This window comes from Nomascus leucogenys, chromosome 17 (genome assembly GCF_006542625.1).
Source record: "Nomascus leucogenys isolate Asia chromosome 17, Asia_NLE_v1, whole genome shotgun sequence".
In the NCBI taxonomy this organism is placed as follows: domain Eukaryota; kingdom Metazoa; phylum Chordata; class Mammalia; order Primates; family Hylobatidae; genus Nomascus; species Nomascus leucogenys.
Window position 1 is genome coordinate 64,933,822 of NC_044397.1, and position 25,347 is coordinate 64,959,168.

Genomic DNA, 25,347 nt, shown 5'->3' on the forward strand with positions numbered 1-25,347 from the left:
AAATCTCTTAATTCAGTTTGATTGAATCATTCCATTTGTACAGTAATATTCAATATAATAATATTCTCATGACAATAAAATTCTAATAACAATAAAAATTTTAAATGCCCTAAATGCCAAAAAAAGAAAATCAAAATCCCTTAGTATACTATGAAATATTTATACAACAGGGTAGTATATGAGCCAATTGAAGTAAAAAATGTAGCCAATGTACACAAAATACTTGATACCATATACACAAAGAACGTTAAGCAAATGCAAAAAAAGAACTCACAATTGTATGTGCATATGATTACATCTAACTATGCATATACATTAAGAGAACTCCAAAAACAATTTGTAAAGAAATTTTTTCCCTCATCATCATATTTTTTTTTCCCTCAGCAGTTTCCAAATCCTTTAAAAAAATTGGCAGATGATAAAAGCAGTATCATGGCTTAATAGAGAATATGTGGTCCTCCACTAACTGTAAGCACTGTGGGGCAGGAAACAGCCTCACTTGTTCCCTGTTCCATATTGCCTTGCACCAGGACAGAGCCTGACATTTGACGGCTGATATTTTTATGGCATATACTGTGTGTCAGGCACTGTTTTAAGTACTTTACACAGACATAGACACAGACACATACATTGACATAGACATTTAATCCCTATAAGTACTACTATCATCCCCATTTTATATATGAGGGGCCTGAAGCACAGAGGCATTTAAATGGTTTACCAACATGACAGAGTTAGCAAGAGCCAGGATTAGAACTGAGACAGTACGAGCCCCAGAATCCATGCTCTTACCACCTCATCCCACCCCCCTGCTATACCACATCAATAAAACAGGAGGTGAGCAATAAAGGGTGGATGAATTTTAGGATGGATGGATGAATGAAACAATCATTGATGGATTGATAGATAATTTGATAGACTTATTTACAGATTACTTATTTGGGTTCAACCTCTCTGAACATGGGAAATGCAACTGACTTAGTAGTGAGCACCTCTCTGCTCTGACACTGTTAGGTGCTTTCACATATTTCTTACTGAATCATAGTAACAATCCTGTAATATGCCTCATAGTGCCTCGTTTTGAAGATGTGGAAACAGGATTTTGTAAATTTGATGTTAATTCTTGGAAAAATCCTGGGATTCAAAATGATGCTTCGCAGAGTTTGAGCTCAATACATACTCATTGAATGAAAGAGTGTAAAGTACTCTTTTGAAGTTTAGAAAAGGAAATAATAAGAATTAGTCACCAATATGGTTTCCTTAAAGCAAATAATGCCAAGCCAATCTCATTTTCTATTTTGCTTGGTTTTAAACAGGTATATGAGGGATATACCATGGACAAAGTATTCCTGGATTTCACCGAAGGTACTAACAAGGTCATTCAAAATATCTTTGTGAATAAGACAGAGAAATGTAGTTTGCATAATGACACAAATGTGTGAATTTGAAGGCAGTCAAATAATACAACCAGAGCTTTCAGTTTCAATCTCAGGTAGTGAGGATGGTGTCTATTGCTGAACCCAAACAAGGACTTGGATGATGTCATGTTGGTCAGATTCATGAAAAACTAGCTAGCTAGCGGAGACAACAATCATGTTGGTTTAAACAAAGATGATTTTACTTTAAACAGAGTGAATAAAAAATGTACTTTACAATGAAGGCACAGGAGAAATAAGGTTTAGGAACTGCCAAGGTTTTCTTTAAAAGGCGATTTAGTAGTGGGCACCCAATGCAAGTCAACGTGGCACATAGCTTCCAAAAAGAGTGAAAACGTAGACTTCATTAAGGGAACTCTGTTACTCAAGACAAGTTAACTACCATCACACTATGCTGCTGCCCTGGCAGACCCCTACAATATGCAGTACTTATCAAGTGTTTGCCATGTGCCAGGCCCTCTACTGTATTCACACATTTAATTCTCTCGACGATTTTAAAGGTAGGAATTACTATTATAAGCTCATTATCCCCAATTTATAGATGAAAAAAATCTGAAACACAGAAGTCACATAACTAGTGTCTTAATAGGACAGGGCAAGTATTGAAAGCTGAGCAGTTTGATTCAAGCTTCAATGTTAGCATGATTGCATTTAGCCATTCTTGTCCTCTGACACTCAAATTTACAGAGGCTATAGATGTCCCATCCCACATCCCTTGACCAACCTGAGCTGGTCTGGGTTGTCTGTTGTTTATTGGAAGTATAAATAGTTCCATGCTGCTGACAGCTTTCCTTTCCAAACGCCTGCACCTCTTCTTTGCATGTGGCTTTTCCAAAAACTATGGGAGTGTGCTGGACAGCAACTCCAGGGGAAACCATCAAACACTGGAGGATAGTAGCTGGGGGAAAAATGCCCTAGCATCCACACCCACTGGTTACATGATTCCGAAGTATGTACACACAGTTTCTAGAGTGTTCCCAACATGACTGAGCCCCAGCTACCCAAAATGGCAAACTGTTTATCTGCCTCACTTCCCTGACCCTCCAGCCCCCACACTCACTACCATTTCTTGGAATCCTCTCCCTAAAAAATTAATGGTACCCAAGACCCAAGATTCGTTTTGCTTCTAGGCAAACCCTAACATACTACTCTATGCTGTTTCTGAATCTTCTCAAATCTTCTATTAACTGTGTCATTTAGTAATTAAGTAAATTACTTTAAATAATTTATAAATTTCAGCATAACATGGGTATCCCTGACATTAATTAAACATTCTTTGATTGTTTTATGTTACCAGCTAAACTACAGCTTGACATAGGGAAAGGGGGAGAAGCGAGCATGATTTTCCTCCAGGTGGCCTACCAAACATAATAGTAGCTGAGAGAGAGAGAGAGAGAGAAGGGGAAATGGTAAAAGAATGGGAGAGAAATATGAGACAGAAATTTTACATTTAATCACTGTAACTCAAGTAAAAGTTAGGTTTTTACCCACCCTGTCAGCCACCCAAGAACTCTTACTTACCTGATCGGCCACCCTTGGACTCCATGCACCAAACTATAAAACTAGACCATTTGCAATAATATCTCTGAGTGAGTTCCTAAATTAATTTCTATTTGGATATGCCCCAAGGGGGTTATTTGCATTCAAACATGTAACTCAAACTGAGCTGGCAAATTAGAAAACAATTACTTGTCCCTGGTTAAATCATGCTGCCATTTTTTTTTTTTTCTGCTCCTACTACTGCATTTGTGGATCACAGTGACACTCTTCTAACATTAAGAGGACTTTTGGGAGGGGGTCAAAAGTACTATCAAAAACTCAGTCCCTGCTGCTAACCTATAGAATGAACATTTCAGACTCAGAAACACCTCAGGCTTAGAAACATGGAGTGGGAAAAATAAAGGCTACTTAAGAGAGTATACTAAATGCAATCTTAACTTTTAACTTTAATGCACTGAAAAATAATATTTCAATCAAATATCACATGCATCTACTATTGCTATTGGGATAAAGTGATATATTTAGTAAAAACAATGTAACCAACTATCATAAAATGACATTTCTCAAATGTACAGCTTTTGCATGTGCATGTTGCTTTAAGATGCTTCATATGGTTACTATTAAAATAAGTATGTAAGATTTATTGAACAATACAGTAAACAACCACAAAAAGCATGCATAAATTGTCAGTGGATTCGGCTACTTATGGCAGAAGTCATTGGTGGACTGTGTTTCATCAGAACATTCACTCTCCCACTGAAAAATGAAACATTTTGTAATATACAAACAAGAAACATGGTTCTTTTCCCTCTTACTGAGTTTATATTTTCCTTCCCATAGAAAAATCAAAGAAGAAAAATATACAACTTTCTCAATGCATTTGTAAGGAAGAAAATTACAACTGAAAATAAGTCAATTATATAACACATTATTATAAGAATTTAGTCATTTCTCCTGAGTAACATAGAAGCTAGAAAATACTCAAAGACGTGGAGCCAAGATGGCCGAATAGGAACAGCTCCAGTCTACAGCTCCCAGCCTGAGCAACACAGAAGACAGGTGATTTCTGCATTTCTGTTTGAGGTACTCGTTTCATCGCACTAGGGAGTGCCAAACAGTGGGTGCAGGACAGTCGGTGAAGCACACTGTGCGCGAGCCGAAGCAGGGCGAGGCATTGCCTCACTCGGGAAGGACAAGGGGTCAGGGAGTTCCCTTTCCTAGTTGAAGAAAGGGGTAACAGACGGCACCTGGAAAACCGGGTCGGTCCCACCCTAATACTGCACTTTTCCAACGGGCCTGGAAAACGGCACACTAAGAGATTGCGTCCTGAACCTGGCTCGGAGGGTCCTATGCCTACGGAGTCTCGCTGATTGCTAGCACAGCAGTCTGAGATCAAGCTGCAAGGCGGCACTGAGGCTGGGGGAGGGACGCACACCATTGCCCAGGCTTGCTTAGGTAAACAAAGCAGCCAGGAAGCTCCAACTGGGTGGAGCCCACCACAGCTCAAGGAGGCCTGCCTGCCTCTGTAGGCTCCACCTCTGGGGGCAGGGCACAGACAAACATTCAGCAGGAACCTCTGCAGACTTAAATGTCCCTGTCTGACTGACAGTTTGAAGAGAGTAGTGGTTCTCCCAGGATGCAGCTGGAGATCTGAGAACAGACAGACTGCCTCCTAAAGTGGGTCCCTCACCCCCGAGCAGCCTCACTGGGAGGCACCCCCCAGTAGGGACAGACTGACACCTCACTCGGCCAGGTACTCCTCTGAGACAAAACTTCCAGAGGAACTATCAGACAGCTGAATTTGTGGTCTCACGAAAATCTGCTGTTCTGCAGCCACCGCTGCTGACACCCAGCCAAACAGGGTCTGGAGTGGACCTCTAGTAAACTCCAACAGACCTGCAGCTGAGGGTCCTCTCTGGTAGAAGGAAAACTAACAAACAGAAAGGACATCCACACCAAAAACCCATCTGTACATCACCATCATCAAAGACCAAAAGTAGATAAAACCATAAAGATGGGGAAAAAACAGAGCAGAAAAACTGGAAACTCTAAAAAGCAGGGCACCTCTCCTCCTCCAAAGGAATTCAGTTCCTCACCAGCAACGCAACAAAGCTAGATGGAGGATGACTTTGACAAGTTGAGAGAAGAAGGCTTCAGACGATCAAACTACACCGAGCTACGGGAGGAAATTCAAAACAATAGCAAAGAAGTTAAAAACTTAGAAAAAAAATTAGAAGAATGGATAACTAGAATAACCAATGGAGAGAAGGGCTTAAAGGAGCTGATGGAGCTGAAAGCCAAGTTTCAAGAACTACGTGAAGATTGCAGAAGCCTCAGTAGCAGATGCGATCAACTGGAAGAAAGGGTATCGCTGATGGAAGATGAAATGAATGAAATGAAGTGAGAAGGGAAGTTTAGAGAAAAAAGAATGAAAAGAAATGAACAAAGCCTCCAAGAAATTTGGGACTATGTGAAAAGACCAAACCTACGTCTGATTGGTGTAACTGAAAATGACGGACAGAATGGAACCAAGCTGGAAAACACTCTGCAAGATATTATCCAGGAGAAATTCCCCAATCTAGCAAGGCAGGCCAACATTCAGATTCAGGAAATACAGAGAACGCCACAAAGATACTCCTCGAGAAGAGCAACTCCAAGACACATAATTGTCAGATTCACCAAAGTTGAAATGAAGGAAAAAATGTTAAGGGCAGCCAGAGAGAAAGGTCGGGTTACCCACAAATGGAAGCCCATCAGACTAACAGCTGATCTCTCGGCAGAAACTCTACAAGCCAGAAGAGAGTGGGGGCCGATATTCAACATTCTTAAAGAAAAGAATTTTCAACCCAGAATTTCATATCCAGCCAAACTAAGCTTCATAAGTGAAGGAGAAATAAAATACTTTACAGACAAGCAAACGCTGAGTGATTTTGTCACCACCAGGCCTGCCCTAAAAGAGCTCCTGAAGGAAGCACTAAACATGGAAAGGAACAACCGGTACCAGCCACTGCAAAAACATGCCAAATTGTAAAGACCATCGAAGCTAAGAAGAAACTGCATCAGCTAACGAGCAAAATAACCAACTAACATCATAATGACAGGATCAGATTCACACATAACAATATTAACTTTAAATGTAAGTGGGCTAAATGCTCCAATTAAAAAACACAGACTGGCAAACTGGATAAGGAGTCAGGACCCATCAGTGTGCTATATTCAGGAAACCCATCTCACGTGCAGAGACACACATAGACTCAAAATAAAGGGATGGAGGAAGATCTATCAAGCAAATGGAAAACAAAAAAAGGCAGGGGTTGCAATCCTAGTCTCTGATAAAATAGACTTTAAACCAACAAAGATCAAAAGAGACAAAGAAGGCCATCACATAATGGTAAAGGGATCAATTCAACAAGAAGAGCTAACTATCCTAAATATATATGCACCCAACACAGGAGCACCCAGATTCATAAAGCAAGTCCTGAGTGACCTACAAAGGGACTTAAACTCCCACACAATAATAATGGGAGATTTTAACACCCCACTGTCAACATTAGACAGATCAACGAGACACAAAGTTAACAAGGATATCCAGAAATTGAACTCAGCTCTAAACAAAGTGGACCTAATAGGCATCTACAGAACTCTCCACCCCAAATCAACAGAATATACATTTTTTTCAGCACCACACCACACCTATTCCAAAATTGACCACATAGTTGGAAGTAAAGCTCTCCTCAGCAAATGTAAAAGAACAGAAATTATAACAAACTGTCTCTCAGACCACAGTGCAATCAAACTAGAACTCAGGATTAAGAAACTCACTCAAAACCACTCAACTACATGGAAACTGAACAACCTGCTCCTGAATGACTATTGGGTACATAATGAAATGAAGGCAGAAATAAAGATGTTCTTGAAACCAATGAGAACAAAGACACAACATACCAGAATCTCTGGCACACATTCAAAGCAGTGTGTAGAGGGAAATTTATAGCACTAAATGGCCACAAGAGAAAGCAGGAAAGATCCAAAATTGACACCCTAACATCACAATTAAAAGAACTAGAAAAGCAAGAGCAAACACATTCAAAAGCTAGCAGAAGGCTAGAAATAACTAAAATTGGAGCAGAACTGAAGGAAATAGAGACACAAAAAACCGTTCAAAAATTAATGAATCCAGGAGCTGCTTTTTGAAAAGATCAACAAAATTGATAGACCGCTAGCAAGACTAATAAAGAAGAAAAGAGAGAAGAATCAAATAGATGCAATAAAAAATGAAAAAGGGGATATCACCACCAATCCCACAGAAATACAATCTACCATCAGAGAATACTACAAACACCTCTACGCAAATAAACTAGAAAATCTAAAAGAAATGGATAAATTCCTCGAAAAACACACCCTCCCAAGACTAAACCAGGAAGAAGTTAAATCTCTGAATAGACCAATAACAGGTGCTGAAATTGTGGCAATAATCAATAGCTTACCAACCAAAAAGAGTCCAGGACCTGATGGATTCACAGCCGAATTCTACCAGAGGTACAAGGAGGAACTGCTACCATTCCTTCTGAAACTATTCCAATCAATAGAAAAAGAGGGAATCCTCCCTAACACATTTTATGAAGCCAGCATCATCCTGATACCAAAGCCTGGCAGAGACATAACCAAAAAAGAGAATTTCAGACCAATATCCTTGATGAACATTGATGCAAAAATCCTCAATAAAATACTGGCAAACCGAATCCAGCAGCACATCAAAAAGCTTATACACCATGATCAAGTGGGCTTCATCCCTGGGATGCAAGGCTGGTTCAACATACGCAAATCAATAAATGTAATCCAGCATATAAACAGAACCAAAGACAAAAACCATATGATTATCTCAATAGATGCAGAAAAGGCCATTGACAAAATTCAACAACCCTTCATGCTAAAAACTGTCAATAAATTAGGTATTGATGGGACGTATCTCAAAATAATAAGAGCTATCTATGACAAACCCACAGCCAATATCATAATGAATGGGCAAAAACTGGAAGCATTCCCTTTGAAAACTGGCATAAGACAGGGATGCCCTCTCTCACCACTCTTATTCAACATAGTGCTGGAAGTTCTGGTCAGGGCAATCAGGCAGGAGAAGGAAATAAAGGGTATTCAATTAGGAAAAGAGGAAGTCAAATTGTCCCTGTTTGCAGATGACATGATTGTATATCTAGAAAATCCCATTGTCTCAGCCCAAAATCTCCTTAAGCTGATTAGCAACTTCAGCAAAGTCTCAGGATACAAAATCAATGTACAAAAATCACAAGCATTCTTGTACACCAATCACAGACAAACAGAGAGCCAAATCATGAGTGAACTCCCATTCACAATTGCTTCAAAGAGAATAAAATACCTAGGAATCCAACTTACAAGGGATGTGAAGGACCTCTTCAAGGAGAACTACAAACCACTGCTCAGTGAAATAAAAGAGGATACAAACAAATGGAAGAACATTCCATGCTCATGGGTTGGAAGAATCAATATCGTGAAAATGGCCATACTGCCCAAGGTAATTTATAGATTCAATGCCATCCCCATCAAGCTACCAATGACTTTCTTCACAGAATTGGAAAAAACTACTTTAAAGTTCATATGGAACCAAAAAGGAGCCCGCATCGCCAAGTCAATCCTAAGCCAAAAGAACAAAGCTGGAGGCATCACGCTACCTGACTTCAAACTATACTACAAGGCTACAGTAACCAAAACAGCATGGTACTGGTACCACAACAGAGACATAGATCAATGGAACAGAACAGAGCCCTCAGAAATGATGCCGCATAGCTACAACTATCTGATCTTTGACAAACCTGACAAAAACAAGAAATGGAGGAAGGATTCCCTATTTAATAAATGGTGCTGGGAAAACTGGCTAGCCATATGTAGAAAGCTGAAACTGGATCCCTTCCTTACACCTTATACAAAAATTAATTCAAGATGGATTAAAGACTTAAATGTTAGACCTAAAACCATTAAAATCCTACAAGAAAACCTAGGCAATACCATTCAGGACATAGGCTTGGGCAAGGACTTCATGTCTAAAACACCAAAAGCAATGGCAACAAAAGCCAAAATTGACAAATGGGATATAATTAAACTAAAGAGCTTCTGCACAGCAAAAGAAACTACCATCAGAGTGAACAGGCAACCTACAGAATGGGAGAAAATTTTTGCAACCTACTCATCTGACAAAGGGCTAATATCCAGAATCTACAATGAACTCAAACAAATTTACAAGAAAAGTACAAACAACCCCATCAAAAAGTTGGCAAAGGACATGAATAGACACTTCTCAAAAGAAGACATTGATGCAGCCAAAAAACACATGAAGAAATGCTCATCATCACTGGCCATCAGAGAAATGCAAATCAAAACCACAGTGAGATACCATCTCACACCAGTTAGAATGGCCATTAAAAAGTCAGGAAACAACAGGTGCTGGAGAGGATGTGGAGAAATAGGAACACTTTTACACTGTTGGTGGGATTGTAAACTAGTTCAACCATTGTGGAAGTCAGTGTGGCGATTCCTCAGGGATCTAGAACTAGAAATACCATTTGACCCAGCCATCCCATTACTGGGTATATACCCAAAGGACTATAAATCATGCTGCTATAAAGACACATGCACACGTATGTTTATTGTGGCACTATTCACAATAGCAAAGACTTGGAACCAACCCAAATGTCCAACAATGATAGACTGGATTAAGAAAATGTGGCACATATACAGCATGGAATACTATGCAACCATAAAAAATGATGAGTTCTTTTCCTTTGTAGGGACATGGATAAAACTGGAAACCATCATTCTCAGTAAACTATCAAAAGGACAAAAAACCAAACACTGCATGTTCTCCCTCATAGGTGGGAATTGAACAATGAGAACTCATGGACACAGGAAGGGGAACATCACACTCCGGGGACTGTTGTGGGGTGGGGGGAGGGGGGAGGGACAGCATTAGGAGATATACCTAATGCTAAATGACGAGTTAATGGGTGCAGCAAAACAACATGGCACATGGATACATACGTAACAAACCTGCACATTGTGCACATGTACCCTAAAACCTAAAGTATAATAATAAAAAAAAATACAAACACTCACATTGTATGTCAAAAGATGAAAATTGTCGTTAATAACACACACACACACAAAAGAAAATACTCAAAGATACATGTGACATTGATATTCACGCAAAGTGAAAGTCAAGAATATGAATTAATAACAGAAGGCATTTCCATAAATCAATAACAGAAGGCATTTCTTACCTATATTTTGACCTCCATGTTCTGTGCCATTATGGGCTCTCAATGACAAAAGGCTACAAATAAAACTGCTGATAGTGCTCATTAGCTATGTCAGATCCCTGAGGTTATTATTATTATTATTATTATTATTATTATTATTGGCATTATGTGGTTTGCTCTCTTAAAAATGGATGTATATTCCAAAACTATTTGTTAGCTTCATCAATTCATTGATTACTGAGATGTTCACATTAAAAACGTGGAAAACAGTGGGAAATATAAAGATGTGAAACAATTACCTATAATTCTATGGAAAGACAACCACGGTTAATATTAGCTTTACTTCCTTCTTTGGTGCTATTCCTTTATGTCGTTGCTAGCATAGTTTACAATTGTGCCTTTAAATTAGTATGATATAATAAGCATTTCCCATGCAGTAAAAAAATCTGTGGCAAATTTAATTTTTAGTGAATACAGAATATTCCAAAGTAAGCTTTTACTTGTTTCTCTAATGCCAGATGTGTACGTGCTTTGCGCTATTTCATGATTGTGAACAACTCTGCCATTGTGTACTTATCATTGTCTTTATCTTGATTCCTCTAAAGACATTTAACTAGGACTCCAAGAATGAATATTTCAAAATAGAATTATCGAGTCACTAAGAATGACACTTTAAGGCTCTACATGCCTATTGAACAATTGCTTTTTGCACAGCAGGGAATGAACCTGTATGTCTTACTATGCCTTAGGCAACACTAATTATTATTCATTTTTATAAGTATGTGAATGATTAAAAAGAGAAAAACATGTTTCAGCCATTTTATTTGGTTATATTTAATTTCTAGTAAGACAATATTTTTCATACATGAATTTGACCTTATGTTTTCAGTTTTTGTGAACTATTTCAAGTTAATACACTGAGGTTGTTATAATTTTTTACTGACCTATTTTAATAGTCTCTTTGTAAAATAACTACTATTATCTGCAGTTATTCTTGGAAATATATTCCCCATCTTATATTTTCAATTTATTTATGTTGCTTTAACATTAGAATTGTTCTACCATATAGCAGGGATTGTTATCTCCAGTACTTAAAAAACAATTTCATGTATACTTGAAGATAAACTTTAGAATTTGTTAAATTCTGAAGATAACCCTCTTGAAATGGTGTTTTGAATTTTGTGAAAGTTAATATGAGAAAATTTTACATCTTCACTATAATATTTAGTCTTCCTAGCCAAGAAAGTTGTATAGGTTTTTTGTATGTAAGCCCCATACACATCTTGTTACTATTATCCCTAGATACATTGTATTTCATGCTGCTGTTAACCATGCATAGAATCTCTTCTTCATTACATTTTGGATTATATAGGCAAGTACATTGATTTCATATTTGGTCAGATACTTAACTCTATAACTCATATAGAGTTTAAAATTTTTATTTTAAATATTATTATTTTAATTTTATATTTAGTATTTTAGTACATTTTTTAGTATAATAAATGTAACCATTTAAGTAAACAACCTGTGCTTGTTAGTGTGCATTCAGAGACCCATTTTATCCTCTATTTTAGATAACAGAATGTTAAATTATATAGTTATGTTTTTCACAATTTCTCTTACTTTCTCATAATTCCAAATTTCTGTGTTTTAGAATATATTTGTATATTTTGATGTGTTTAAAAAGTAAGTTGAAACCAACAATTACTCCTATTTTTCAAATACATTATCTATCAATGGCCACCAAAAAGGGCCAATCCTGGAGCCACAAAGATCCAGGCCAGCATTTTGATTTTCCTTTTTTGTTTCCGTTCATTAAATTGAACAGAGTACTGAGACTTAAATAAACTCAGACATTCCAATGTCTGGATTTTTTCTCTTTCCAAAGTTAGCAAATGAGAAAAGAAAAACAATTCACAATGGAGGAAAGAAAAAATCATTTAAAAAGGAAAATGTAAATTTACAAACTTAGAGATTTAAGTTGTGTACATATGATTCTGTGTATGTGTGACAGAGAGAGAAAGACAGAGAGAGAGACAGAGAGAGAGAGAGACAGAGAGACTGTTCACTTAGTTTCTTTTCCTAGCCAGGAATATTGTAAACATAAAATGTGTAGTTAGAGAAAAGGAGAATAAGCAATTATTCTGTGAGTGCTATGGAAAAGACATTGATAATCAGAAGACTGCAATCTGAGCGTCATCAATGAGCTGTGTGAATTGGGGAAAACATGATAAACTAGAACTAAGGTAGGCACCGTCAGGCAATGGAAACAGTGAGGAACATGCCAAAACTACTGCGGATTGTCCAGGTGAGGATGGCCAGAAGCAGCTGGTAAACAGCTGGTGGAAATCAGGACTCAGCAGGGATGTCATCTGTCAGCATTGGGAGAGAAGTGGAGTCGGCCCTTACTAGAAACATCAGTTGATACAAGATCAAAGACTCAAGGAAAGTCCATGCTGGAGAGCCAAAGCTAAGAGGAGATAAGAATAGAACCCAAGTGGGCAAAGTACAGAGCAGAACTCAGTCTGACCCAAAGGCAAGCAGGAAACTGGGCAGGACAGGAATGAGTCAGGGAGTCCAAGGAGCAAACCAGATTTGACTCAGTCAAACTCCAGATTCTCCATCCATTTCCGAAGTCAAGAGCGAAATAAGGTCAGCCAGAAAAGTCTGGAGAGCTGTACTTTCCCTCTCCCAAAAAAGAAGGCCTTTAGCATTGACTTGTGGAGTCTTCCACCACGTTTCAAGGGATCTTTGGCCCACGATACTGTTAATTCTAAGTTCTCACACTTAGGAAGGGGTTAAATTTGATGACATCCAAACTTCTATCCAGCTCCCCAAGTGTTTAGGACTCTAACATTCTATAAATCTAAAAATACATATTAAGTTCCAAAGGAGAAACGAGGGTATTAAATGTTTTATCCAGGGAAATAGAGTTTACTGGACTCCCTCCCACCACCATCATCCCCTCCGTATACAAACATATAAATATCCCACAACCACCACCTAATTCTTCCTCCTAAAAGGTAGTGTGGAATGGTTTATAGCCCTCTTGGAAAAAAAAAAAAAAACTGAGATGACATTCCAGTCCATCCTGACTCACTTAAAGACATCATTTGATTCTCAGTTACAAAGAATTCTCCTAACAGGGTGGAAAAAGCCTTGGTCACGAGGAGATTGCCTGGAGATGCAGTGGTTCCCTTTGCATTCTCTAAGCCAAAGGGATGCTTTCCAGAGCTATGTTTCTTTCTCTTACCCTCCAGGCTGATTTTATAGTAACAAAACACAGCCACTTAAATCTATCTCCAAATAACCAACATTCAGAAAATGTACCACATAAAATATAGACATTTAACAAGGGACCATCTATTAGCTGATAATGGCAGCACTGCCAAGGAATGCATAAGAAAACAAATGTGACCCTCACCAAACGTCAGATCCATTTATCCAAATTAGCCCCTCTACAGTGAATGCCATGATATGATTCAAAGAATTATGAGGGGTTGGGAGGAGGTTACAATAAACTAAATATGTAGGTTGAGGATACATATAAAGCTTATGAAATGCAGCCTTATAAGACGTTAATAGAAGTCAGAAAAAAAAAGTTGGCAGAAGAGATTTTAAAATGTGATCATATGGAAAAAAGAATATTAGACCAACACAAAAAGTTTCAGAGGGTGAAAACAATAAGTTTCTCTATGTATATTAAAAACATGTAGATATGGAAGAGTGGATGGTTGCCAGGTTGAAGGAAAGGTGGAATTCATCGGATTTAAAAGACACTTCCATAACCTCTCAGCCCTTGGCAAATGCGTCAGGAATTTGCCATCTCTGGGGCTCCTAACTGCTCTCAGCTTCTCATTTCATCCCTCTTCACTTACCTTAGGCAGCCAGTGTTTGGATGATTCCTCTGTTTTCTCCACATTAAAATCTAAACTGAGGCAAAGATCTGGGAAAATGTATTTACACTAAGGAATCAGAGTTCAAGCTTTAACCCTCCCTGCACTGTTTGAAATTTAAGAGTGTACATAATTTTAACCCACCCCCACTCCCCCACAAAATCTTTAACTGTAAAACCTCTGAAATCAGCAAACTATGTGTAAGGAAGAATTATCTTTCATGGAATAAAGGTTCCTTCCATGCCTTCTAAATTGTATTATATAGGTAACCACTGATAAAAATCCTTCCTGTTCTCTAAGAAAACTTGTGCTCAATAAAGCCTTCATGCAAATAAGTGAAATCCAATTAAGACTGTAATACATAATACCCATTTATTGTTTAATTTTAAAACAGTTCAAAGTGTGAAAAGCAGAGTAGGGGCAGAAAGATGGGGTAGGCCAAAAAAGGAAGGAAGGAGGAATAAAATTGAGGATTTAGGAAAGGGGGAAAGGCCAAGGAAGGTGACACAGATGTTAGAAATTAAATATGAGAAAATAAAAAATAAGGAAATTACAGATATTACTTAACTGAAAAGTCAACAGTTTTCAGGAAGGCTAGAGATACCAAATAAAACAGTGAAAAACATACACATAAAAATGGCACAGGAGAAGTCATGGGTGTATTTTACTAAAGTGCTTAAAGATATGGGCTGAAGCTTTTCGTGGAGGCTATTAACACAGGGTAGCAATTAAGGAACACACAAAAAGTGTTTCATTCTTTATGAATGTACAGACACAAATGCAAGCAATAACTCAAGTGGAGTGTTCACAAATTCTAAATTCATTACCCACAATGCAGAACAAGTGTCTCTTGAAAGGGAATAGAATAGGGGTTATTAAGGTACTCTTTCAGTTAAAAAAAAGAAAATGAGTACTATTAATAGTCTTAATTCGGAAATTAATACAAAGTAAAATGTATTCCTAAGTCCTATGAGCTATTTTTATTTTTTCAAAAAGTTGAACACATTATTTATCCACATACAAAAAGGCCAAGGAGGCTAATGAAAATGTCATGCTTTGCTTTTGGTAGAAGTAAATTGCTACTATAATACTAGTTATATCATCCTTATTAGGATGTTTGATTGGCAGTTAAAAATAACTTTGTAAACACAAATTGTGAAAGTTGAGTCTTATAATAATTACAGTTTGGAAGAAAAAAAAACCTTAGAAATGAGGTTCATGAATTTAAAACTAATATAGAACTTGCTAAAGCAAACAATTGGGTAACTAAAGTTTATGCTTTTCCAGGATTAAGATCTTCCTCAGATAGGTCCCAAAAATAGAAAGAATGAATAAGACCTAGTATTTGCTAGCACAACAGAGTAGCTACAGTAAAATATAATTTCATCGTACATTTTTAAATAACTAAAAGAGTATAACTAGATTGTTGAGACACAAAGGATAAATGTGTGGGCTGATGGATACCCCCATTATAATGATGTGATTATTATACATTGCATGCCTGTATCAAAATATCTCATGCTACCCATAAATTTATAGACATACACTAGGTACTCCAAAAATTAAAACTTTTTTAAAAAAGATTTTCCTCAAATAGGCTGAGTACTGCTGCACGCTCAAACTGTGCTGGCTGATTTCATGCCTTTTTTTTTTCTTAGAGTCTTGCTCGGTCGCCAGGCTGGAGTGCAGTGGCGCGATCTTGGCTCACTGCAACCTCCGCCTCCCAGGTTCAAGCGATTCCCTTGCCTCAGCCTCCCAAGTTGCTGGGACTACAGGCATGCACCACCATGCCCAGCTAGTTTTTTGTATTTTAGTAGAGGTGGGTTTTCACCATGTTAGCCAGCATGGTCTCGATCTCCTGACCTCGTGATCACCTGCCTCAGCCTTCCAAAGTGCTGGGATTACAGGCATGAGCCACCGTGCCTGGCCCGTCTGTTCTGGTTTTTAATCCTCTTTGTGATGTAGGTATTTTTACATGTATAATATATGAGAACCTGAACCTCAAAGCTGATCACTGAAAGACTAGGATCTCAAATTCAGATCTTCTTATATTGTATGACCATGATACAGGCTCTCTAGTTCATTCAAAGTCCTCACTTCTAGCTACCACTGCTCTTTTCTGTTTTGTAGAACCTGACATTGTGGATCCTTGTTTTTTCCCTTTGGTCAGTTCTGCCATACTTGGATACCTTGCCCACCAGTGCTTCACATGTTCACTAACTGGGAGAACATTTACTGAGTGCTAAATAGGCACTAGAAATAAAAATCCAAAAGGCATATTCTCTGCCATAAGAAATTCACTGACTTGTCAAGGAGGAAGAGAAGTAAATGACTGATGACAGCTGAGTGGGGTAGATGCTGTGATGCAGCGTCACAGGAGGGGCTGCTTGGAACAGACTAGCGAGGCCAGGGCTCCTAAAACCTGTGCTTATTTTAAAGGACTGATAGCGGGTAGTGAGATGAAGAAGCTCCATCATTTGAGTGTCAAGTAATGAGCATATGGGGAAACATGGAGGACTGAAAGATTAGGCCACATTAAAAGTAGTAGCACTGGGCTCTGTGTGACCCAGGCAAGGCTGACAAGGTGGGAGGTGCATGTGTTCAGGTAAAACGGTTTGAACTTTATCCTTCAAGCTATAGAAGCCAAGCATAGTGACTCAGCCCTATAATCCCAGCACTTTGGGAGATTGAAGCAGGAGGATTATCTGAGGCCAGGAGTTCAAGAACAGCCAAAGCAACATAGGGAAACCCCACTACCCCACCCACCAACCATCTTTTTTAAAAAATTTATATTTTAAATTAGGCAGGCATGGTGGCTTGCACCTGTAGTCTTAGCTACTTGGGAGACTGAAGCAGGAGGATTACTTGAGCCTAGGAATTCAAGGCTAAAGTGAAGTATGATCACACTACCGCACGCTAGCCTGGGTGACAGAGTGAGACCTTGTCTCAAAAAAAAAAGTTTTTTTTTTTTTTTGAAAGGTGTAGAGAGCCCCAGAAAGACCTAGCCAGGGCAGTGAAATGGTCATATTGGCTTAATAGTGCCAAGATGTCAGTTTTTTCAGTGACATTCAGTATAGGGACCTTTGAAGTTACAATTGCTCCATCAAGAGCCAAGAAATGTTCCAGGTCCAATTCTCCAATATTTTGTATAAATCTATTCAAAATAATTTGATATCAAATTTTGAAAATAATCAAATTAGAGGAAAGTAATAAACCTTTTTTTTTTTCTTTTTGAGACAGAGTCTTGCTCTGTCACCCAGGCTGGAGTGTGGTGGCGTGATCTCAGCTCACTGCAACCTCCGCCTCCTCGGTTCAAGCAATTCTCCTTCCTCGGCCTCTCAAGTAGCTGGGATAACAGGTGTGTGCCACCATATCCAGCTAATTTTTGGATTTTTAGAAGAGACAGGGTTTCACCATGTTGGCCAGGCTGGTCTCGAACTCCTGACCTCAGGTGATCTGCCCGCCTCAGCCTCCCAGAGTGCTAGGATTACAGGCATGAACCACTGTGCCCGGCCAGCCACCGCACCCAGCCTAAATGCTTGATTCAATTCAACAAATACTTGTTTGGCACCTCTGTTAAAAGGCCCTGATATAGGGCATTTAACTCCACAATGCAGTAAACTCTGAAAATAAGTAAATAGACAATTAAAAATCAAAAACTTAATTTAAGAAAAAAAACAAATCATTCAAAACCAAAACTATTTATTTTACTAAAGGAATTGCCATAGTATTTTTAAAGGTGAACTTATCTAATGCTGTTAGTTTTATTTTTGATGACATAATGTAAACAACATTTACAAATGCCTTCACTAGGACTAAAGTGACATATACTTGCTTTACATACGTAACATTTTTCCACAAGCAGCTGAAAAGTTGTCATCTGCTTCTCTCCAAACTACAGATAATCCTTAACTTATGAAGGTGTTATGTTCCAATAAAACTATCATTAAACTGTAAATACCGTAAGTCGAAAATGCATTTAATACACCTAACCCACCAAACTGACTGAGAGCTGCAGCTCACTACTGCCGCACAGCATCGCAACAGAGTATTTTGCTGCATATATGGCTACCCTGGAAAAAGATCCAAATTCACAGGATGATTTCTTTCCCAAAGTAGCTGGGACTATAGGCGCATGCCACCAGGGCCAGTTAAATTTTTAATTTTAATTTTTGTAGCAACATAGGGTCTTGCTATGTTGTCCAGGCTCACAGTACAGTTTCTAATGAATGTGTATCACTTTACCACATGGTAAATTAAAAAAATTGTAAGTCAAACAAAATTATAAGTTGGGGACCATCTGTACTTTTTTTCTTCTGCCATGATTTTATTTTCATGCTACAAAAGTACATTCACATCAATATTTCCTTCTTTGAACTTTTTTCTTCACCTGCCTAATTCTGTTTGTCCTTCAAGATTTATCTTAGATGGCACCATCTCCAGGAAGCCTTTCCTGATTTCCCAGATTAAAGGAGTTCCTCCTTCTCTGGGCTCCCCATCCACTCTGCATATGATTACCCAGGTAATTCCCACACTCTACTTAAATAAATGCTTTCTGTGTTTATTTTCCTAATCAGACCATGAACTCCTTAAAAGCCCAGGCTTCATCTTTCAGCTCTGTTATTCTGCAGGACAAGGGTACACAGGCAGTGGCCAATAAATGTTGGTGAAGAGAGGAAGAGAGAGGGAATAAAATAAATTTTATGTCTATTTTCTCCATCAATTCTCTTCTTCATCCTCATTTCATGTCTTCCTATTATTTCTCCCCAAACACTAATACATCATCTTTATCCCTCTCTTCCTAGTTTCAATTCACAACTTGCAATGTCTCTCTTGGGGTCCTAACTATTGCAAAAATGCTGATCTGGTGTGTGAGTAGCACAGGTTTAAGAGTTTGTTGCTCCTTAGCATTGCAAAGAAGGGGATTGTTTTATCTGGCACTGGATTAGTCTCCATTATATCTCCTCTTCTGTTTTAGCTAGGGATTTTTAACATGATTGAGTTTTACCTAGTTTTCAATGTTAGCAGCTGGGTAAACATACTTTCTGCAACACCCGGGACAAAATCACAAACTCCAGGGGAAAGTCTTCTACCTTTAGATTAATAAAAAAGACTTGCTCACAGCCCTGGTTGGGGAATAGTAACACCTGAGAGCATTTGAGGGGAATTGTGTGTGCTGGCTGTGGAAAACGCAGCTGATGACCAAAACAGGCAGCTGCCGTCCTGAGTGAGGCTGATCGCCCTCAGAGAGTAGCTTCAAACTGTACTTAGCAAGAATAACAGAGAACTGAAGTAAGTGACTGACAACTCTGGTAGGTACTTTCAAAAAAGCCTGGACTTTTCATAGCAGAATCACCTGATTCTAAAAAATATAAATGAAGGTTTACAAGGGACAGGGAGGGAAGTACTCAAAAATTGCTTAGGGAAAATACTTTGGAAGGAAGATTTTGAAACACAATAGGAAATTCACGTGTATATTTACAAGAGCCGACTTTGTAAAAATCCATAAATGCTTCTGTTTTCACTGTCTTCAAATTGGGTGTAAAGGATGAGAAACCTTTTTAAAATAAACACAGTGAGTTCATCATTTCTAGAGTTTGTTTTTAAAGTTATCTGCAGTGCAAATTCATGAATCCCTCCACATTTTTACATGTTTTAAAGATTTTCTAAAATAAAAATATCAGGCAAGGAAAGTGTCTATAAGTATTGAAGGAAAGTACTTGTGATGTAAGTTTTAATAGAAGACAACAGGCAAAAACACGATAGACTCATATGGTAAAGTTGATTATTTGTGAGTGGGTACTGTTACTAAAAATATGTTTTACTATGGAAATGACTGGCAAACCACATTTTAAAAGTTGGAGCATGTATATCAACATGTTGAAAAAGTACAACAAATGAGTAACAGGCATAGCCTATAACTGCAATACTTTTGCAAAAGAAAAAATTTTTTAAAGTGGTTATTATGAAAAATATGGAAAACTAACTTCTTAGGCTTACCGAAACAAATGTGTTAAGTAATAGTTCAAAAACAACCACTACCAAAAAGAAGTACGTCTTCTAGAAAGTCTGCAATGGTTACCAAATGAAAATTCAGGAGGGCAGGGATTCTTGACTGTATTTTACTGCTATATCCCTAGTGCTCAGAACAGTTCATGGCACATAGTAGGTGTTCGAGAAATGCTTGTTGAATATGTAAGAGACTGAATAAATGGAGGAGAAGCATAGACCATTTTAACCTGGCCCTCTGGTCTCTCCAGGTGAGAAACGGGGTCTTCCTGACTCCATGTTGCTGAAATGCTTTGACCTCTTCCCTACTAGGTAGAGCACTCCCTCCCTTGACGCTCTCTCTTCAAGTTAGAGAGAAAAAAGTTGCAATAAGCAAATCCCTTTTATGGCCAGAAAAAAAAAATCCTTTATTTCACAAGTTTAAGAAACTACTTTGTCATAAAGGCTTTCATGATTTCACGACATGATCCGCCTGCCATGGGCTCCCACTCTCTCTGAACCAACCTAACACCCCTCTTCTCTTGCTCCCCCAGATCCAAGCACACTGTTCTCTGACTTACTCCATAAACTCTTCCTGGAATGCATCTCCCAGATGCCTGCCAGCCTCCCTCAGACATTTTCTCTCATTTCTTGCAAGCTTCTGCTCAAATGTCACTTTCACAGAGAAGCCCTCTGTGACCAGGCTAAATGAAAAACCCAGCTTCACACTTAACTTCTGGCATTCTTCCTTGTCCTGGCCTGCATTATTTTTCATGGATACACTTTGTCTGTTTCATTCACTTCTCTATCCCCAACGCTTGCAACAGTTCCTACTACACAGTTAGTGCTCAACAAATATTTATTGAGCGCATAAACAAACAAGGACACAGTCATATTTCATATGCCACTTCAGGGAGGCAATATGAGAGATGAAAAAGGTGTAGCTTTTGAATCCCATTTCTAACTATTCACTATGTGCCTGACCTGGAGACCACCTCCCTAAATGTCAGAATTTTCATATCAAGTGGGAATAATAACACTTATCTGGCATGTACTTGGCAGCCACCAAAGGCTGGTTCCATTCCTTCCTTTCTCCCTGGCTCCTTTTTTGTGGCTGTGAGCTAATGTAACACTTTTGTCAGGAAATAAAATGCCTGCAAGTTCTGAGGTGGCTGTGTAATGCGTGTGCTGAGCAAGACGAGAATGTTGAGAAGGCTCTAGAGCAGTATCATTCATAATGACAACTAACATTGATTGTACTTCTGTTTGGCAATGGCAACGGACAAGGCACAAAAAGGACAATGTTCTTTCCTAAAGGTGCCAACATCTGACTGGGAACAGAGGCTTCTAGAACTGGCCTTGACGCATGACTAAGTTTCAGAATAGTGGTAATTCTGAGAAGCATTTCAGAGAGGAAACTGAACTAATTGGGAGGGTGACTATAGCAGGGGCGTCCTTTGGAAACATGTAAGAAGAAGAGTGGACAGGAAAGGTGATGTCAGATTATGGAAGACACTGCATGCCAGGCTGGAGGCTATGTCTAATCATGTAATTTATGAAGCACCACTAATATTTTTGAATACTGAAAAAACACAGAATCATATAATGAAAATGACAAATTTTAAGAGACTTCTCAAAGCCAAGCACTAAGCAGTACTAATGATTCCAGTGATATTTGTTTGGAAAAATAAATGATAAGTTTATAAACTGGAATGAATCAATATTCTAATTCTAATCTTCCCAGGTCATCACTATTTGAACTACCGTGGAGGAGAAGAGACGTGCTAGAAGAGACTTGGAGAACTGCAACCCGTAAGAAGGTATCAAAAAATGTCAGCGCACTAGTAGAAGAGAGCACAAAAGCTAGCCTGCAAGCAGCCAAGGGCTCTCTATCTGTGGTCTGTGTTTTAACAGCAGTACCAATGATGATGTGACCTCCTTATGAAATTTCCTCTCCTAGGACTACCCCCGCCCAGCCCAGTCTCTTCCTTGCAGGTTGATTCCTTACTTATTGTTAAGTCTGAATAAAAATATAACAAACTTATAGATACCAAAATGCTGAAACTTCTACTTCTGTGTATAAAAGAACAGAAAGAAGAAGGTTGCAGATTATACAATTCACCCCAAAGAGGGAAAATGGAAATGAGTATGTTACAGATGCTACTAAAACTCATTCCACAGTTGAACTCTATAACAGAATTTAGCAAGGAATAAAAGTTTTAAAACATAGGAAACGAATCTAGGTATCATATTTTTCTTGGGATCTACTCTTCTCGCAGCATGGTCATGATTTATTCAGATTATCAAAGAGCTTCTGATAAGGTTCTCACAAGTGGCTATTATTGAAACTTGGTAACCACAGTGTGAAAGGAAAAAGCTTTATCAATTAATTATATGAATTAGAAATGCTTGAGAGGCATAGAGGCAAAAAGAAGAAATAAATGGGCAATTCTCATGTGGAGAAAAGTTAATCATTGAGGGCTCTGGGGCTTCGCAGTACAATCAGAGTTATATTTAACTAGGGACCAGAAAAGGGCACCCAGTTCTCCATCCCCCATTCTGTGTCTGTCAGTCCAACAACACACAGTCCCTATTGATATGAACAGCATTTGGCACATGGAAAAGATACAGGCAGTGTTTAAAATTACAAAAGTGTTTAAAGTTACAAAAGTATTTCAAATCCAGGAAAGAGAAAATAGGTAGATGAATGTTGATTCAGATATTCCTGCAGACATCCCCAAATACAAAGACAACAAAAATAAAAACAGCAGAATTTTAGTTCTTATAACTTTGATGTATACTATATAGAAACACATGAGCCTTTTCAAAAGACTAGATATGGTATTTAAACAAAATTACCTAATTTATTGGCATGATAAGAGCAAATTTTCAATATAAAAGAAAAGTTCATGTGGGCATTTAGATCCACAAAAGCCACAAACCCTATTTGTACAGATTCAGAAGACATGTAAAGGCAAACAAAAAGTGAAACTGACATGAAACAGTAAGAATAATTACTTTTTTTCAGACAAACTTGAAAAATTGGTACAGGTATTACAAAAAAAAACCTGACATTAATGGAAAAATTTGGAAATAAAATATTCTACTTAATTAACATTAATCTTTTATGACCCATAACTCAATGTGGCATCTGCAATGATCCAGAAATAACATCATGATTCACAGGAGTGGCTCAGAAATGCAAACCAACTCTTGATTTCACCTCTCTTTGCCTTGCTTTCCTTACGTGTAAAATGGAAATAACAGAACTTACCTCACAGGATGATTATGAGGATTAAACAAGACAATGTATCTAAAGCATTTAACAAAGTGAAAGTATGAAATAATGTTAAATTATTATTGTTGTTGTTGTATTTATGATAAACTAAACCCAAACAGGTACAGGACACAGAGAAACAACCAAATTCAAGTCATAGTGACTTTCTTATTTATATCATTGTTATGACTCAGTACTTAACAAAACATAAAATGTGTTCAAGTGCTTCTAAACAAACAAACAAAAAAACCCCACAGCTTTAAAATCTCTCCACCAGCCAGTTTTGTAAAATGGAAAAGAATTACAAATTGATCTCAAATAAGCCAAGAAAAAAACACACAAAACACCAGATAAATGCTTATCACATATTAATTCTTAAATGGATGAATACAAGATCCAAACTTACCGTTCAGATAATATTTTAATAAGCTCTTTTCTATTGTGTACCCGAAGGTGGTTAGTTTTATACTTGGAGTCATCAATCAACTCAGGCAGATCCAAGATCTAAAAGGAAAAAAATAATTTTCAAGTATAAGAAGTAGGTTGTTCTTGTACCTGCCTGTGGGTGCTAGTGTTCAGGTCCTATCTCTCCCTTCTCAACAACATTCCTTGCTGGTCTTTATGCCCCTCAACAAGGACATATGGAGGGAACAAGCACACGATTAGGATGGAACATGCTGGTGAAAGGGTTTGTCATTCATAAGAGGCTTTTACTATATTTAAGCAAATATTCTTACATATAGGAGACCAGCAAAAGTTCCCCATAAGTCTTATGCCAAATATGAGAATACAGGAAACATGTTATCAGATCCCCATAGAAAAAAATCTTGTTTAGAGGAAATAGGGAGAGAGATGCTAAACTGGGTAAAATGGACCACATTTTAAAAACCAGTATCATAAGTGCATATCTACATGTATCTTGCATACAGTCAACCATGTACCTTGTAGATATATTCACTTATTTATTCAACATGTAAATAAAATACTGTGATCTTCCCAGGTTGTCCTATGCAGAATGTTCTAAAAGCTGCTAAAATAAAGTAAAAGCAAATACATTTACCCAAATTCTCACCATTTAAACAATAGCAAATTAAAACACCTTCTTCCTATAGAAGTATCACTATTTTTTATTAATATATCTCCCTGAAGTAATACCAACTAGAAATGCTTTTATAGATTTCCTCTTTTGCTCCTCCTCAATAAGGGGAAAATCTATCTTGCAAGTCCCTTTGGACAACGTTCAACCTTAACAAGACCATAATGAAAGTATCAAGTGGATTTGGAATGGAAAAGTTTTACAAAGACTGTGCAGAGGCAGTGCTTGGCAGTTGTGTTGGAAAGTCACAAGGAGCATTTACAGCCTGGGGGCAGGCCATGCGGCCTACAGAAAGCTTCATTGCCTTTATTAATATATTTGCTTTCAATATAAATATTTAATGGTTTCATTTATTTTCCACAGTTTAAATAAAATCTATCTATTAATCATCTTACAAAGGACAGAGAAGTGAAGAAGATTCCCTTGAGTAAAGAGACCATCTCAGTGGTGTAATTTTTCTTTCACGTTTCATTTATTTCCTTTAGAAATAATAAAGACAGCATTATTCTCCTGGATTTTAAAAACCAACACCACATACAGCACCCTTTCTAGAAACCTCCCTGTCACAACACCTAATCCAAGAATTGGCCTCAAGCCTCGTCTAGCAGTTAGACACCCTCCCTCCGTAAGAGTGAATAAGTCATTCCAAGAAAAAAGCAAGTGTCTTCACTAAGTCACAGGTTAAATTTACAAACCTGGCCTCACCCAAAAAGCACCATCAGCAACAAAAAATTACACAGTGACCACACTTAAGGGTAATGGGAATGCCCATGTGTCCTCTGTATTTGACTTATTGGAACTCTTTTCTGTTTCAAAGATGGTGTGAAATTGTTGGCCAAAGTAATAATCCTTCCATCTTCAGCTA

The 25,347-nt window shown here is 38.0% G+C and overlaps 1 protein-coding gene across 2 annotated transcripts in view; it reads right to left on the reverse strand.

The window, feature by feature from the left end:
* SUGCT (succinyl-CoA:glutarate-CoA transferase) overlaps positions 1-25,347 on the reverse strand; it is a 746,309-nt gene that overhangs the window by 404,894 nt on the left and 316,068 nt on the right. For both annotated transcript variants that reach the window (XM_003268972.3, XM_012496977.2), the window contains exon 11: positions 23,793-23,890. In XM_003268972.3, the coding sequence (XP_003269020.2) occupies positions 23,793-23,890 (98 nt within the window). The remainder of the gene's footprint in view (positions 1-23,792; positions 23,891-25,347) is intronic.